This window comes from Colobus angolensis, unplaced genomic scaffold (assembly GCF_000951035.1).
Source record: "Colobus angolensis palliatus isolate OR3802 unplaced genomic scaffold, Cang.pa_1.0 Scaffold102, whole genome shotgun sequence".
Classification (NCBI taxonomy): domain Eukaryota; kingdom Metazoa; phylum Chordata; class Mammalia; order Primates; family Cercopithecidae; genus Colobus; species Colobus angolensis.
The window spans coordinates 2,010,140-2,025,766 of NW_012111142.1; the positions used below are offsets into that span (position 1 = coordinate 2,010,140).

General features: G+C 34.1%; 1 protein-coding gene across 2 annotated transcripts in view; it reads right to left on the reverse strand.

Annotated features, from left to right (window-relative positions):
- Positions 1-2,792: 2,792 nt before the first annotated feature.
- EFCAB7 (EF-hand calcium binding domain 7) overlaps positions 2,793-15,627 on the reverse strand; it is a 47,965-nt gene continuing 35,130 nt past the window's right edge. Inside the window, exons 11-14 of one of the 2 annotated variants that reach the window (XM_011940945.1) lie at positions 13,081-13,229; positions 6,924-7,133; positions 4,340-4,447; positions 2,793-3,049 (exon numbers count right to left, since the gene is read on the reverse strand). In XM_011940945.1, the coding sequence (XP_011796335.1) occupies positions 2,975-3,049; positions 4,340-4,447; positions 6,924-7,133; positions 13,081-13,229 (542 nt within the window). In that variant the 3' untranslated portion in view covers positions 2,793-2,974. The remainder of the gene's footprint in view (positions 3,050-4,339; positions 4,448-6,923; positions 7,134-13,080; positions 13,230-15,627) is intronic. The other variant, XM_011940936.1, reaches the window with a different exon arrangement.

The following is a 15,627-nucleotide window of genomic DNA, read 5'->3' on the forward strand; positions in this document are numbered from 1 at the left end:
GATAATTTTTTAAAAATTTGCTAATGAAATAAACACATCTGGGTAAAGAGAATTGAATAGTAATGAGACTTAATTTTTATATTTCTAGTTTTAATTTATAAATATGCTAAAGAACTCAGAAATATTCATACATGTAAATTCATTTTAATTTTCTACTCATTTTATCCAACTATCCTTCCAATATTTATTTTATATCTATTACAGTTTCTATGGTATATGCTAGGTTTTAACTCTTCTGTTTTCAACCTAGTCAAAGGTACAGATAAATGAACACCAATTCAAATATGATAGTGCTACACTAAAGGGTGAGTACTAAGTGTTAGTACCATCAAAGTAGTTGGTCAGGAGAGTAATCAGGAAAGGATTTTTGGGAAGAGTGACATATTCACTGATGTCTGGAGGAAGAAGAGGGGACAGGGAGGCAAAAAGGAAATGTTACATACAAAGGTAGGAGAGATGTGGAAATTGAGAGAATATAGAAGTTTAGGTGAAAAAAAATAGTCAAAGGTGAAAAGAAAATCTGAAGAATGTGGTGTCTCCAAAAGATCAACAATGCCTAACACTGGAGAGGAGACTTTAAAATATCCTCCAGATTTAATAACAAGGAAGTTATTGATGTTCTGGGAGGGAGCAACCACTGTTTGGTAACTCAGTGGAAACAATGAGTGGGAGTCAAGAAAGTGGGCATAACAATGTGAACAATTCTTTTCATGTCCCTTTGCTGTGACAGGGAGGACAGATATAAGATGATAGAAAGAGATGGGGAATGAGAGGCTTCTTAAAGAGTCTCAAATATGTATAAATAATAATGGGGAAAGCCAATACTGAGGGAATGTTTGTAGATAAAATTCATTCCCTGGGGAGTTTTAATGGAGACACTGAGGAGACAGGCAGGGATGGAATCTAGAACACAGAAGAGATCTGACACATCTAGATGTCTTTTTTTCCTTTGAGAGAGCCTCACTCTGTCACCCAGGCAGGAGTGCAGTGGTGTAATCTCAGCCCACTGCAACTTCTGCCTTGGGCTCAAGTGATCCTCCCACCTCAGCCTCCTGAGTAGCTGGAACTACAAGTATGCACCACCACTCCTGGCTAATTTTTGTATTTTTTGTAAAGACAGGGTTTTGCCATGTTGCTCAGGCTGGTCTCAAGAACTCCTAGGTTAAAGCAATCCTCTGGCCTCAGTCTCCCAAAGTGCTGGGATTATAGGCAGAAGCCACCATGCCCAGCCCATCTAGATGTCTTTTTAGTAAGGCTGGATAATGTGCTTTTAAAATTAAACCACGTGCAAAATTACCTTTGAAAATAACATGGTCAATCTGTGCAAAACTGCCCTGAAAAAAGGAAGCACTACACAAACTTAAAGAAAACATTCTTACGTGTCAATCAATTATATTTGGTGGGTTACAGAATTACTACCAACCTATGAGTCAAGTATTTGAGACTTGAATTAAGTTTTTCTGGATATTCTAGTACCACAGTACTCAAGTAATCTTTAAAAAGTAATTTACTTAAAGATACGGAAAAAAAAAAAATGTAACCTAGTTTGTATTCATTATATAGCTGATTCCCTTGGGTTTTCATTTACTTGGAAGAAAGTTTAATTTGAAACAAAATATCTTTGTCTTTTCTAGTGACTAGTTGAAAATAGAATGATTAAGACAGTATGTTTGTTTTTTCCCTGTAATAAGTGAGTAATGAAAAGGTGGGAAAAAGGCCTGATACGTCTAAGTGATGACAGTGGTAGAAGGTAAGCCTTAAATGCTCATTATTCCTTTTCTTGAGTTTTTATGATCCAGTATACCACTATATGTCACCTATCATCCTATTATAAAAACTCCTTTACAATTTGGGACACAGATAACAATTTCATTGTATGCTTTTAGTATCACAGCCAGGTAATTAATTTCTTGTAACTCAATACGTTGTGAAATAGAATATATGATCACATTTATTAGACTTACAAGGCATTTAGCAATTAATAAAATGTTTTCACATTTCATTACTTTTAAAGACACATCATCTGAAGAATTCAAACTGCTAGATGATAATCCATTTTACGGATAGCTAAATCAAGGGTTAAAAACCCAAATGACATTTAAACTATGTGCTAACATGTACTGGGTACAAAAATAATATACTGCCATAATGGTATTGATATTTCAAAAGCTGAAATTTACTGGCACGTATTCTGTTACTGAAATTGTCATACAGTTATGAATTGTTTAATATAATTGTTCATACCCTGTACTTCTTTATTAAATGTAATATAAATTTAATTCCTATTATTTCATAATATATTTAATTAAAAGCAATTCACAAATAAATTCATAAAAGCTTACTATTAGAACAAAATATTCCTACTATTGTCATTAGATTTTGGCTTCTTTACATAAAAATAAATTTTTCCAAATTTTGCTTTAATTTCTTTTGTGTGATAGGAAAACTAAATGGCTACTTTGTATTTACCTTTTATTTATTTATCTTTTTTAGAGACATGCTTGAGTGCAGTGGTATGACAACAGCTCACTGCAGACTCAAACTCTTGGACTCAAGTAATCCTCCTGCCTCAGCCTCATAAAGTGCTGGTATTACAGGCATAAGCCACCACACCTGGCCAGTTTTTGTTTTGTTTTGTTTTGTTTTTAAGAGTACAAAAACCTAAAGTATAGAGGATTTTGCCTAATGTGTTGAATATTACTTTAAAAAATCTTACCTGTAATTTTATTTTGACTTAACTATTCAAAAAAAAAATGTGCTTAGATTTCCTACTAAATAAGAACACTGCACAATGAAAGCATTACGTATATTTTAATAATAAGGTACATAGCATTGACATAAAATGAAAATGCATATAAATTGAATAGATTATTATTTAGGTACATCAGTTAAATTAAGTAGCATTTAGTTGTTTAATAAATAACAGACTAAATCTGAAATAATTCTTAGTTTGGTAAGTTCTAAGTATAATTACTTAAGAAATAAGAGAATATATACAATAATATATCCATTCTTGTCGTTCATTCAGAGGCATTACATGTTGACAAACCTGCATATAAAAATAGAAAGCTTTTACTCTCTTTTTATATATTGTTATTTTTGGCTAATTTTTAAATAGGACAACATTTCTAGGCCTTGTATAAGAATATCCCTGTACAGATAAAATTCTACATTTGTCCTTAGCAGAGACTAGCAATCTATGATCTGAGGTCTAACAGGATAATCCAGTCTAAATTCTACCCTAATATAGTAGCTGTCAGTTGGTGTGTGTGAATGTGGGTAGAGTGGTAGAAAGAGGAGAAAATATCCTTTCCTTGCTAAGTCTAGAGCATTTTCTAAAATCTTAATTGGAGAAACAGAAAAGATGATCTCTTTATCCGTTCTGGAATATTTTAGGATTTTATGGACAGTATGGAGATAGAAAGGGTAAGAATAGGAAGCTTTTTCCTTTCTCCCTTCACTTGCCCAGTAGGTAGCTCTATTGATCTGTCCCTGCCTTTGAACTCCTGGCTAAATCAGAAACGCAGAGTTCTGCTAACACCGGAACTATAGCTGTTTTCTAGCTCTTGACTTACTTACTTATCTAAAACTCGAGGCATTTTCCTTCTCAGGATACTTTAGAAAATCTTAATAATGCAGATAAAAAGCATTTTGGGTTATCAAAATTCTTATTACTATTAATACTTTACATTTCTATATAATGTAAAAAACTTTCATGTACATCATTTTATTTTTATCTTTACATTAACTTTGTGAAGTACATAAAACTAGTGATATTATCAATTTTTTTTTTTTTTGAGACAGAGTCTTACTCTTGTCACCCAGGCTGGAGTGCAATGGCGTGATCTCGGCTCACTGCAACCTCCACCTCCCAGGTTCAAGCGATTCTCCTGCCTCAGCCTCCTGAGTAGCTGGGATTACAGGCGTCTGCCACCATGCCTGGCTAATTTTTGTATTTTTGTAGAGATGGGGTTTCACCATGTTGGCCAGGCTGGTCACGAACTCCTGACCTCAGGTGATCCACCCGCCTCAGCCTCCCAAAGTGCTGGGATTACAGGCGTGAGCCACTGCGTCCAGCCTAGTGATATTATCTTAATTTTACATTTGAAGAGACTGGAACATAGAAGTGAATGAACTTCCCATAGTCACTCAAACAGTGACAGAACTGGATTAGAACCAAAGTCTCCTGTCTCTGAGTATAGAATGATACTGATACAAATATCATACTTAAAATAATTTTCCACTCCATTTTATATCTACATGTTTACTCATAGCATTAATAGCAAATTTTTTTCAAAGACATAAAACAAAAGGCTTTAATTAGAAAGTAATACATTACCATTGTAGATTTGGGTCCCACTTCTACCGCAAATATGTTGAGTCCTCTGTTGTTTACGCAGTTTTTACTTAGCTCATTGTTGATGTGAATAATCACTTTCTCATCTGACTATAAAAAAAAAGGTTTCATAAGTTGCTAGTCCTTTCTTTAATTATAGACAAATATAAGCCTCAGAATAAACCCTGAAATTCTGTTTTAACATCATATAGTGCACTACAAATTTATACAATTTGGCTGCTTCTTTCAACTTTGTTTCTGTTACTTTTTCTCATTTCTTTCCAATTTGTCACCATTTATATAAACTTTTTCTTTTAAATGTGACTTAAATTTACTCACCTTTTAATCTTCATTCCCAGGGTATTATGGATACTAGGGTCACATTGTTTCATCCTTGACTTAGGATAGCAATAGTCTCTGTTTCTTTTGCTATCTCTAGTTTTTTCAACTGCCATTCATTTTAATACTACCTTCCAACTAATGTGTCTAAAACATCTTTTTACTCCTTCATTCACAATATATAAATATATTTATTATCAACTTTGTATCGGGCATTGTTTTAGAGTCTAGGTGCACTGAGATAAAAGATAGAATTACTGACTCCTAGCTCACACTCTAGGGGAGACAGACAAATAAAATGACAATTACAGAACACTGCTGAGTCTTGTAATAGAGGTATTTAGAAGGATCTATAGAAACACAGAAGATGAACATTAGCTCGGACTGGGGTTTCAAGGAAGACTTTATGGAAGAAGTGACAAATGAGATAATAGACAATGGCCTCTAGGATGGACAGGGAATAAGGGACAGCAGAATGATGCTGATAAATGGGAAATATGCAGGAATCAAACTATTCCCCTACTAAGAATCTGTGATCATACCCTAATAACTACTAAGGGGGTAGTATAATGTTAGACTATCTGAATTTATTTCTCAACTCTTCTACTACTTGGCTGTGTAATCATTTGCCAGTTATTTAACTGCTCTGTGCTTCAGTTTCCTGTTTGTAAAATGAGAATAGCACTTATCTCACAGGGTTGTTGTGAGAAGTAAATGCTCTAATATATGTAAATGCCTGGCACACGATAAGGTCTAAAATGTTAGCATTATCATCACATTTTGGTGAAGAGAGTTGAATTTTCCTTGAGGAAAACAGAGGCAGAGAATTGAGAACTAATAGTTGATAGCAGAACAGAGGAGTTGGGGTAAGGTAGTGACTCCCTTCACCTTTTTAACCCTAATAAAATATAGAGGGCAGAAGGGGAACCATGATGGATTTTAGGAATCACCCTCTGAGGCATGATTGGTCCATTTGAAAACTGTAATCTACTAGGTAGGGACCCAAGCTTAGTTAATCAAGTCTAAACTCCTCTATCTCATTTTCAAGATAACATATATAATTTAGATCCATTCTGTATGTTATTTACCTCCTAATCCTCCTTCAAATAAAGCTGTCCATTTCTGCAAAGCAGATATTCTCACTCTTTCCTTTATACTTCATATATACCCTTCCCCTTATTTCTCCTTACACTGTTTCCCCTGCTTCTAAAGGCTATCTGTCTGCATATCTAAATCCTAGTCTCTTTCAATGCTCGAATCCCATATCACAGTTCCCTTCCCCCTCATAACAAATCCTTCCCCAACTTCTCTGCTTCAAATTAACAACTACAAGAGAAACAGAATGAAACTCCTATCACACACACAAACAGTATTACATTATGTAACGTTTAATTATTCTCTGATGTCTTTATAGAGTATTAATTTTGTTTTTCCAATTATATGGCATAAACTCCTTGAACACAGAGATCAAGTTTTACATTTTCTGGTGGCTCCTACTGTGACTAAAATAGTTACATAATATATTCTCAGGTTGACTAAAAATGCCACTAAATTTTAAGTATTTTAAGAAATTTATGGCAGGCATAAAAATATGGCTCACCTAGGACCTAAAAGAAATAAGTCAACAGTACTGAGCACCTAGCCATCTTATATAAAGTTTCATGAAAATTTATAATTTCTAGAGAACTGGATATTTCTGACTAAGAATTTATGCTCTTATTCTCTTGACCTGTAATATCAATAGTATTAATAGCAGGGAAGAGAGCCAAAGGTAGAAATAATCAGCTTGATGAAAGTAGGTCTTGGACAATAGAATACATTTAGTTAGATTAAATAATGATAATCTATAGGATCTCTGCAATGTTAGTGTAAAAAGCTGGGTTGAAATTTTTTTCTTTGTTTATAATATTTCTTTAAAACATGATATCTATTATTTAAATAGCGATGTATATGTAAAAATGTTTAGAAACAAACTAAATACAATACTTTGTATCCAGATTGTGCTCGATTCGCATTGATATCGAAATGTTTAATTTTCCTAATATTTTAAGAGAAAAAAATTAGAAACCTTTAAAAACCATATAAAAATTATCACTCCCAGTTTGAGTTAGAAACCTGAGAAGAAAAAATAATTATACATTATAAACATTATAAATGTGATGGGATACTTAATTACCACGTAGGAATAGAGTAAGGAATAAGATGAAATATATTAGTAAGCTTTATAGCAAAATGAGGAAAACTATACCTTGTTTTCAATAACTGACGTTATCCAGGTGTCACAACTGTAAGTATGCACGATTATATTTTCATAGCCATCCATTACTTTGGCATCACCCTTGCTAAGAACAGATTTACAAATGGCCTTCTCAAGTTGTCCACTGCATGCCTCCATATGGACAGCTTTAATTTTTGGCTTGCATTTTTCTGCATAGATATCAATGACAAATGGACATGCCTGATAGGAAAAAAAAAAATCTTGTTTTAGCCTTTTGACAGAATTTTAAATAAATTATTAATATGTTACCATATAAGAAGATATGCTACACCTTCCAGCTTGTCCTTCTAATATACTTTTAGAGGAAAATTTTAGTACTAAGAATTGAGTAATAAGCAAGCATGAAATCCTGACTTTTTAATAGCATATTAACGGATAATGTTCATAGAAGGGAAAAGAATAACCTCTAGCAAATCAGTAATACATTACCTTCTTTAAGCCATAATACCAACTCTCCATTTGGTTCAATGCTAACAAATACCATGTTATTTAATTATCTTTTCTAAGGTGAGGGCTACAGAAAAAATTCATCAAAGGGTTCTAAAGAAATTATTACATTTACAATCGAAGCTTACTGCATGGACACAGAGCACTGACTAAATGTTTAATCTAAAAACACCTTTAAAATATGAGACCTAAAAATATTTTCTGCATTCGGAATGAAATTTTTCTAATATCTACCTTAGTCTTTCTACCACAGCCTATAATGTGGTAAAAAGCCAATGTGGTAAAGAGCCTTTGCCTCTCCATCCAACCTGGTCTCCTGTGTCTCTATGCATCAGCTATCCTGATCTTACAGATCCTAGAGCAAATGAAGCCCTTCATACATAGTGTTCTCTCCACTTGGAAGATTATCCTCATGCATTTTCACATGGGTACCTTGTCCTCCTGCTTCAGGTTAAAGCTTAAGTGCCACCTCTGCAGAGGGATCTGCTCTGGCCACCTCAATCTCCCTCACTCCCCCACTGTTTTCTGTTCTCTGCTTCAGCCTTTGAGTTGTTTCACAGCACCTTTGAAATATTTTTTTTTTTTTTTTTGAGATGGAGTTTTGTTCTTGTCGCCCAGGCTGCAGTGCAGTGGTGTGGTGCTGGCTCACTGCAACTTCTGCCACCCGGGTTCAAGTGATTCTCCTGCCTAGCCTCCCGAGTAGCTGAGATTACAGGTGCCCGCCACCACATCCGGCTAATTTTTGTATTTTTAGTAGAGACAAGGTTTCACCATGTTGGCCAGGCTGGTCTTGAACTCCTGACCTCAGGAGATCCACCTGCCTCGGCCTCCCAAAGTGCTGGGGCAGTTATCACATAGTAGGTATTCAATAAGTATTTGTTGAATAACTGAATAAATTCACAAATTGGTGGTCATCTTTTAAGGAAATAAAAGAAGTCTGAAGTTAATTTTAGTAGACCATAAACAGAAATTTTTGTTTTTAAAAATATTTTAATCACTTCAACCTTTGGCAATAATAAATTTGCCTTTTTAAGAGAAACAGTAGAATGAAAAATCATTGCACTAAAACGAAGACCTGGGTTTATTTTTCATACACATCACCTCTGCAAAAATTTTTAAAGATTATTTACAATAATTATGAGTATGACATTTTTAAAGGTTTAATTTATTTGTTCAGTACTAGTAAATTCTGGTAATCTGCCATTTTTTAACTCATGGCTATCAGTTTTATTCAAGCAAAGAGGATCAATATTTGAATATTCACTGAAAGTAAAACATCTTAAAAGGTCCATGTTAAAACATATTCTCTAATTTTTTTTCTTTTTTTTTTTTACACTTTTAAGTTCAGGGGTACATGTGCAGATTTGTTACACAGGTAAACATGTGAGTTTACCTCATGTAACTCACATGTTTGTTGTACAGATTATTTCATCACCCAGGTATTAAGCCTAGTACCCATTCGTTATTTTTCCTGATCCTCTCCCTCCTCGTACTCTTCACCCTCTGATAGGCCCTAGTGTGTGTTGTTCCCCTCTATGTGTCCATGTGTTCTCATCATTTAGCTCCCACTTATAAATGAGAACATGTTACATTTGGTTTTCAGTTCCTGCATTAGTTTGCTAATAATGGCTTCCAGCTCCATCCATGTCCCTGCAAAGGACACGACCTCATTCTTTTTTATGGCTGCATAGTATCCCATGGTGTATATTTACCACATTTTCTTTATCCTGTTTTCCACTGATGGGCATTTAGGTTAATTTCATGCCTTTGCTATTGTGGATAGTGCTGCAATGAACATACACGTGTATGTGTCTTTATAAAACAATTTACATTCCTTTAGGTGTATATCCAGTAATAGGATTGCTGGGTTGAATGGTATTTGTCTTTAAGTCTTTGAGGAATCACCACACTGTCTTCCACAATGGTTGAACTCATGTACACTCACACCAACAGTGTATAAGCATTCCTTTTTCTCCACAATCTCACCAGCACCTTTTGTTTTTTGACTTTTTAATAATAGCCATTCGGACTGGTGTGAAATGGTATTTCATTGTGGTTTTGATTTGCATTTCTCTAATGATCAGTGATGTCGAACTTTTTTTCATATGATTGTTGGCTGCATGTATATCTTCGTTTGAAGTGTCTGTTCATTTGCCCACTTTTTAATGGAATTTTTTTTCTTGTAAATTTGTTGAAGTTCTTTATAGATACTGGATATTAGACCTTCGTCAGATGCATAGTTTGCAAAAATTTTCTCCCATTCTGTAGGTTGTCTATTTACTCTGTTGATAGTTTCTTTTGCTGCACAGCTCTTTAATTAGATCCCATTTATCAATTTTTGCTTTTGTTGCAATTGCTTATGGCATCTTCACCATGAAATCTTTCCCCATGGCTATGTCTTGAATGGTATTGCCTAGGTTGTCTCCCAGAGTTTTTACACTTTTGGGTTTTACATGTCAGTCTTTAATCCATCTTGAGTTAACTTTTGTATACCATGTAAGAAAAGGGTCCAGTTTCTATCTTCTGCATATGGCTAGCCAGTTATCTCAGCACCACTTATTGAACAGAGAATCCTTTCCACATTGTTTGTTTTTGTCAGGTTTGTCAAAGATCAAACAGGTGTAGGTGTGCAGTCTTATTTCTGAATGCTCTATTCTGTTCCATTGATCTATATGTTTGTTCTTGTACCAGTACCATGCTGTTTTGGTTACTGTAGCCCTGTAGTATAGTTTGAAATTAGGTAGTGTGATGCCTCCAGCTTTGTTCTTTTTGCTTAGGATTGCCTTGGCTATTCAGGCTCTTTTTTGGTTCCATATGAATTTTAAAATAGTTTTTTCTAGTTCTGTAAAGAATGCCAATGATAGTTTCGTGGGAATATCATTGAATCTATAAATTGCTTTGGGCAGTATGGCCATTTTAATGATATTGATTCTTCCTATCCATGAGCATCGAACATTTGTCCATTTGTTTGTGTCATCTCTGATTTCTTTGAGCAGTAGTTTGTAGTTCTCCTTGTAGAGATTGCTGGCCCCCCTTGTTCATTGTACTCCTAGGTGTTTTATTCTTTTTGTGGCAATTGTGAATGGGAGTTCTTTTGTGATTTGGCTCTCAACTTGACTATTGTGGGTATATAGGAATACTAGTGATTTTTGTACATTCTAAAATTTTTAAATTAAAATTTTATCACCTCTAAAAGAGTTGACCTATAGTTTTATTATTTTTTCTTTTCATGGGCTTGGTCTTTTATTTACTTATTTTCTTTATCCTACTAACTTAATATAGGAAGCAAACAACAAGAAAACTATTAACTGTAAATTATTCATTGTAAAACTATTAACAATATATGTGATAAGGAAGATGGGGAAGACTATAATAATAAAACCTAGATTATGGGATGCTACTTAAATTTAGCACAATATTTAGCTCTCAACTACCTGTTAACCCATACGAAAGGGAAATAGAAAGTTATGTAGTGCTTAAACTCTAAAAAAGAAAGTAAATTCTCCCAGTTCTGAATCTAGAAAGAAATTAGTATCACGAAATTCTATTTTAAAAAGGAAAACAGAAAAGAAAAAAAAAGGGCAAAACTAAACATGTAAGTTTTACCTATCAAATTCAGTAAAAGAACAACTATTCAGTTACAGTGATAAAGAGGCAATGCCCTTATAAAGAAGTTACATTGCTCTTTAACAGAGGATCGTCATAGGCTGATACAGTGAATGTGTAATCTGTAATTCTACAGCCTAAATTTGAGAATTTAATAAGGAAAAATAAAGAAATAAGTAATAAGAATTTAATGAGAAACAATAAAGAAATTTAGTAAGAAAAAAGGTTTTAAATCTGTTCAACTGATCAGGAACAGCTCTACTTCAATTAACACACTTATGTTAGGCAACCAGTATCAGCTCCTCACTTTTGAAAGTCAGGCAATCAGAGATGGATTCACATGCGTAAATACACTGCTGAGTGCCAACCAATCAACAGTCTCATCCAAGTAACCATGCTTCCGCAGATACTATTAACTCATTTACGCCTCTAAAAGCCAGGCAATCCTTGAATTCCATGCCTTCCCCAAACCCTATATAAGTGAGCATTCTGCTCTTAGTGGAGAGACTGCCTGACCAGCATAGCTCTCCTTTATAGTAAGCAATCAATTCAGTTTTGTCTTTTTATTTCAGTTCCTGAGTGGCAGTCTGATCATCTATTGATACTTTCCAATGTATACTGTATTTTTTTTTACCTTTTGAATTTAAATGATACAAATATATTACCTACTCAATAAATAAATAAAATTTAAATTAAATTGTTAGCTCAGAAATCCTTCTTGCTTATAGTTTCAAAGGTAAATGACATCAGTAACTGCAGTAAAAAGTGTTAAATTGCTCTTAACTAATTTCCCTATTAAGCAACAACATGGGTAGCACAATCAATATTGTTCATAGATTAGATACTGATTTTACACATGGTTAAAATGTGGGAGTCATTGATTGTTAGGCTAAAGTAGGATATAAATAGTTACTGTAACTATTCACCTCCTATTTCTAAAAGTGGGGAAACTATAGAGAACCTCTGAGAAAACAGGTTAATGAAGGTTTTGAATGATGTCAAAACTAGGAATTAAACCAAAGTCTAAATGTACCTAAAACAAAATTTGTCAAAGTTAGTATTGCTCTCCTAAGTTGATTCAAGTACAGAAAAAGGACAAACACTATTTTTAATTTTAAGAGTATAAACAAATGTATTGTTATCTAACTTGTGGCCTGAAACGGAAACTCTTAAATTCTATATTTTAAATCTGACATATAAATATAGAAATTAGCCTGGGTAAAACAGTGAGATCCCCATCTCTACAAAAAAAAAAAGTTAAAAAATTAGCTGGGCATGGGGGCATGCACCTGTAGTCCTAACTACTCAGAAGGCTGAGGCAGGAGGCTCACTTGAGCCCAGGAGGTCGACACTGCAGTGAGCTATGATTGTGCCACTATACTCCAGCTAGGGTGACAGAGTAAGACCTTGTCTCAAATTACAAAAAAAAATATGTTCAATAAATATTTGTTGCATGAAAGAAAAAAAAAAATATATATATATATATATAATTTAAGGAAGGCCTAATTTTTAAATTTTTATTACCCCTATGATTTATTATGAGTCCTATTCAACTTCTATACCTATCATGTTAATGATAATAATGATGATGATAGCTGATACATACACAGTGCTTCGTATGAGCCAGCCACTGTTCCAAGTATTTTACAAATATTAACCCCAAAAGTACCCTTTATAAAAGGTCAGAAATCCAAGGTGTAATACAGATACATTCTCCTTATTCTAAGAGAGCCTTTACACTGTTAAGACAAATCGTTTCCCTATATAAATGAGACTTTAGTAACTCAAATTGCCTTTTCCAATTTTAATTTTTTATACCAATTTTTTTCTTGCATATTATGTGTTTAAACTCTTTTGTCTTTGAATTATTTTAATGTTGGCAGTAACTAAATTTCAGGTGAGAACAAGAACTTGTATAAACTAACAGAAATATGTTGTTGCACCCAGGATTCATTCATATACTAAAGTTCAAAGATGTGGGTGCCCAATTCAAAAGTTATATGTCAGGAAAATGTTCACAAGGTAAAATATTATGTACACTAAACCCACTGGCAAAACTTTAAGAATACTTTACCTCTGTCAACTCCAGAGCTTTATTGTAGCCCATAGAGTGTAGAGTTACCCAAAGGTCACAAGGATCTCCTTCTCGATCATTAGCTTCCATTAGATTCAAATCCATAAATCCTTGCCTTGTTAGTTCATTCCTCTTTGTATCAAAATTCTCTGTTTAAACAACCAAAAGTTTTTTCTTACATAATTTTAAAATTCATAACTTTAATAAAATGTCTATGATATATTATTATTCATAGATATTTATTTTAAGAGGCCTATGAATCTATGAGCAGTATAAAAGTGGAATAAAAATGGCTCAAAACATAATTCAGCATAGATATGTCATAGTACACAATTTCGTTTTTCAACAAATCCTGAAATTATAAATAGTGCAAATACATTCTAAAATTAGAGGAAACTGTAATATTTCTGGATAAATTCCAATCTGCCTGCCTATTTAGAGCATACGTTGTTATATAAAATGCTTCATATGTATTTGCCACTTAAAGTCAGCAGAAAATGGATGAATTTGATATAATACTCCCCAAACTACTTGAGTTTCACAAAGAAAGATATAAATAGTGTCATATTTAAGGAGATTACTATATGCCTGATTCCTCTAATTTTAGCTAAATTGCCCCTAAGTCTTGAAAGACAGACAGATGATGGGGAGCACTTTGGAATCCATGAATCAACCACATTTTCCCAGGTAAGTCTATGCCCATTTTAACACTATTTATGAACAAAACTAAATTTACCTAGAAGTATCTAGACATGCATAATTCCTGAATTTGTCTATAAGATGGATAATAAGTAGTTATTTATTATGGATATTTTATTAGCTGTCCTACAACAGGGAAGATTTTATTTCCCAACTCTCATCTATAATATACCCAAGGGAAATGGGTACTCTTATTTGAGATAGCATCTCTTTTGTATGCATTATTGTGAGAAAAGCAGCAGAGACATAACTGTCTAAAACTGGCTGACTGATTTAATAGCTTAAAACATTTAGAACCCGGGCGCGGTGACTCATGCCTATAATTCCAGCACTTTGGGAGGCCGAGGCAGGCAGATCGCCTGAGCTCAGGAGTTTGAGACCAGCCTGGCCAACATGGCAAAACCCCATCTCTACTAAAAATACAAAAAATTAAATTAGCCCAGTGTGCTGGCACACACCTGTAGTCCCAGCTACTCGGGAGGCTAAGGCAGAGAATCACTCGAGCCCGGAAGGCGGAGGTTGCAGTAAGCCAAGACTGTGCCACTGTACTACAGCCTAGATGACAGAGCAAGACTCTGTCTCAAAAAAAAAAAGTTTAGAGTTAAAAGTTATTCACGTTTTTCAAGGGGAAAAAAATAAATGCAGATTAAATTCAATCGTGAAGAGAAACAATAACCACAAAAATCGAGGTTAGAGCTACTTTGTAGAAAAGCAAGATGAAAAAAATTATTTGATATATAATACAAATACATTAAAAAACATATCTAGATACTGTACTATAGAGACTATCAAAAACTAATCTACCTTTTAAAACTTAAAATTCTCAATCCTCATTAATTTTTTAAAGATTTATTAACACTTGACTCCAAGACTTACTATAAAGCTACAATAATCAAGATAGTGTGGTAATGGTGAAGAATGATGAATACATCAATGGAACAGAATAGAGAGCCCAGAAATAGACTGACACAAATATATTCAACTGATATTTGACAAAGGAGCAAAGGCAATTCAATGGAGAAAGGATAGTCCTTTGTGTATGATATTGTAATGATGGATACATGACGTTATATATTTGTCAAAATCCATAGACCTGTACAAGACAAGAGTGAACCCTCCAGGGGTTTGAGACCAGCCTGGGCAACATGGTGAAACTCATCTCAACAAAAAAATACAAAAATTAGCCAGGTGTGGTGGCACACACCTGTAGTCCTAGCTACTCAGGAGGCTAAGGTGAGAGGATCACTTGAGCCCGGAGGCAGGGGTTGCAGTGAGTCAAGATCGTACCACTGCACTCCATCCTGGCTAACAGAGCAACTCTATCTTAAATGAACAAAAAGCGTGAACCTAATGTAAACTATAAATTTTAGTTAATGATTATGTATCAATATTCACTCAATTGTAACAAAGGTACCATACAAATGCAAGAAGTGAATAATAGGGAAAACTTGTGGGTGAGGGTGAGGAGGAACATATGGATATATTTCTTTTCTTTTTTTTTTTTTTTGAGACAGAGTCTCACTCTGTCACCCAGGCTGGAGTGCAGTGGCATGATATCAATTGTAACAAAGGTACCATACAAATGCAAGAAGTGAATAATAGGGAAAACTTGTGGGTGAGGGTGAGGAGGAACATCTGGATATATTTCTTTTCTTTTTTTGGTCACAGAATACTGTTTGCAGTAGAGGAAACTGGCATTGCAGTGTGGTGGTATAATGGCTTATTCACAGAAACCAGTACATGTTCATCCTTTAGCGCAAAAAGCCCTAATGGCACGTACCTTATTAAAATTCAGGACATCTCCAATATTATCTCTCTCTGTTTTTCTTTGTCATCTTTTTTTTTTTT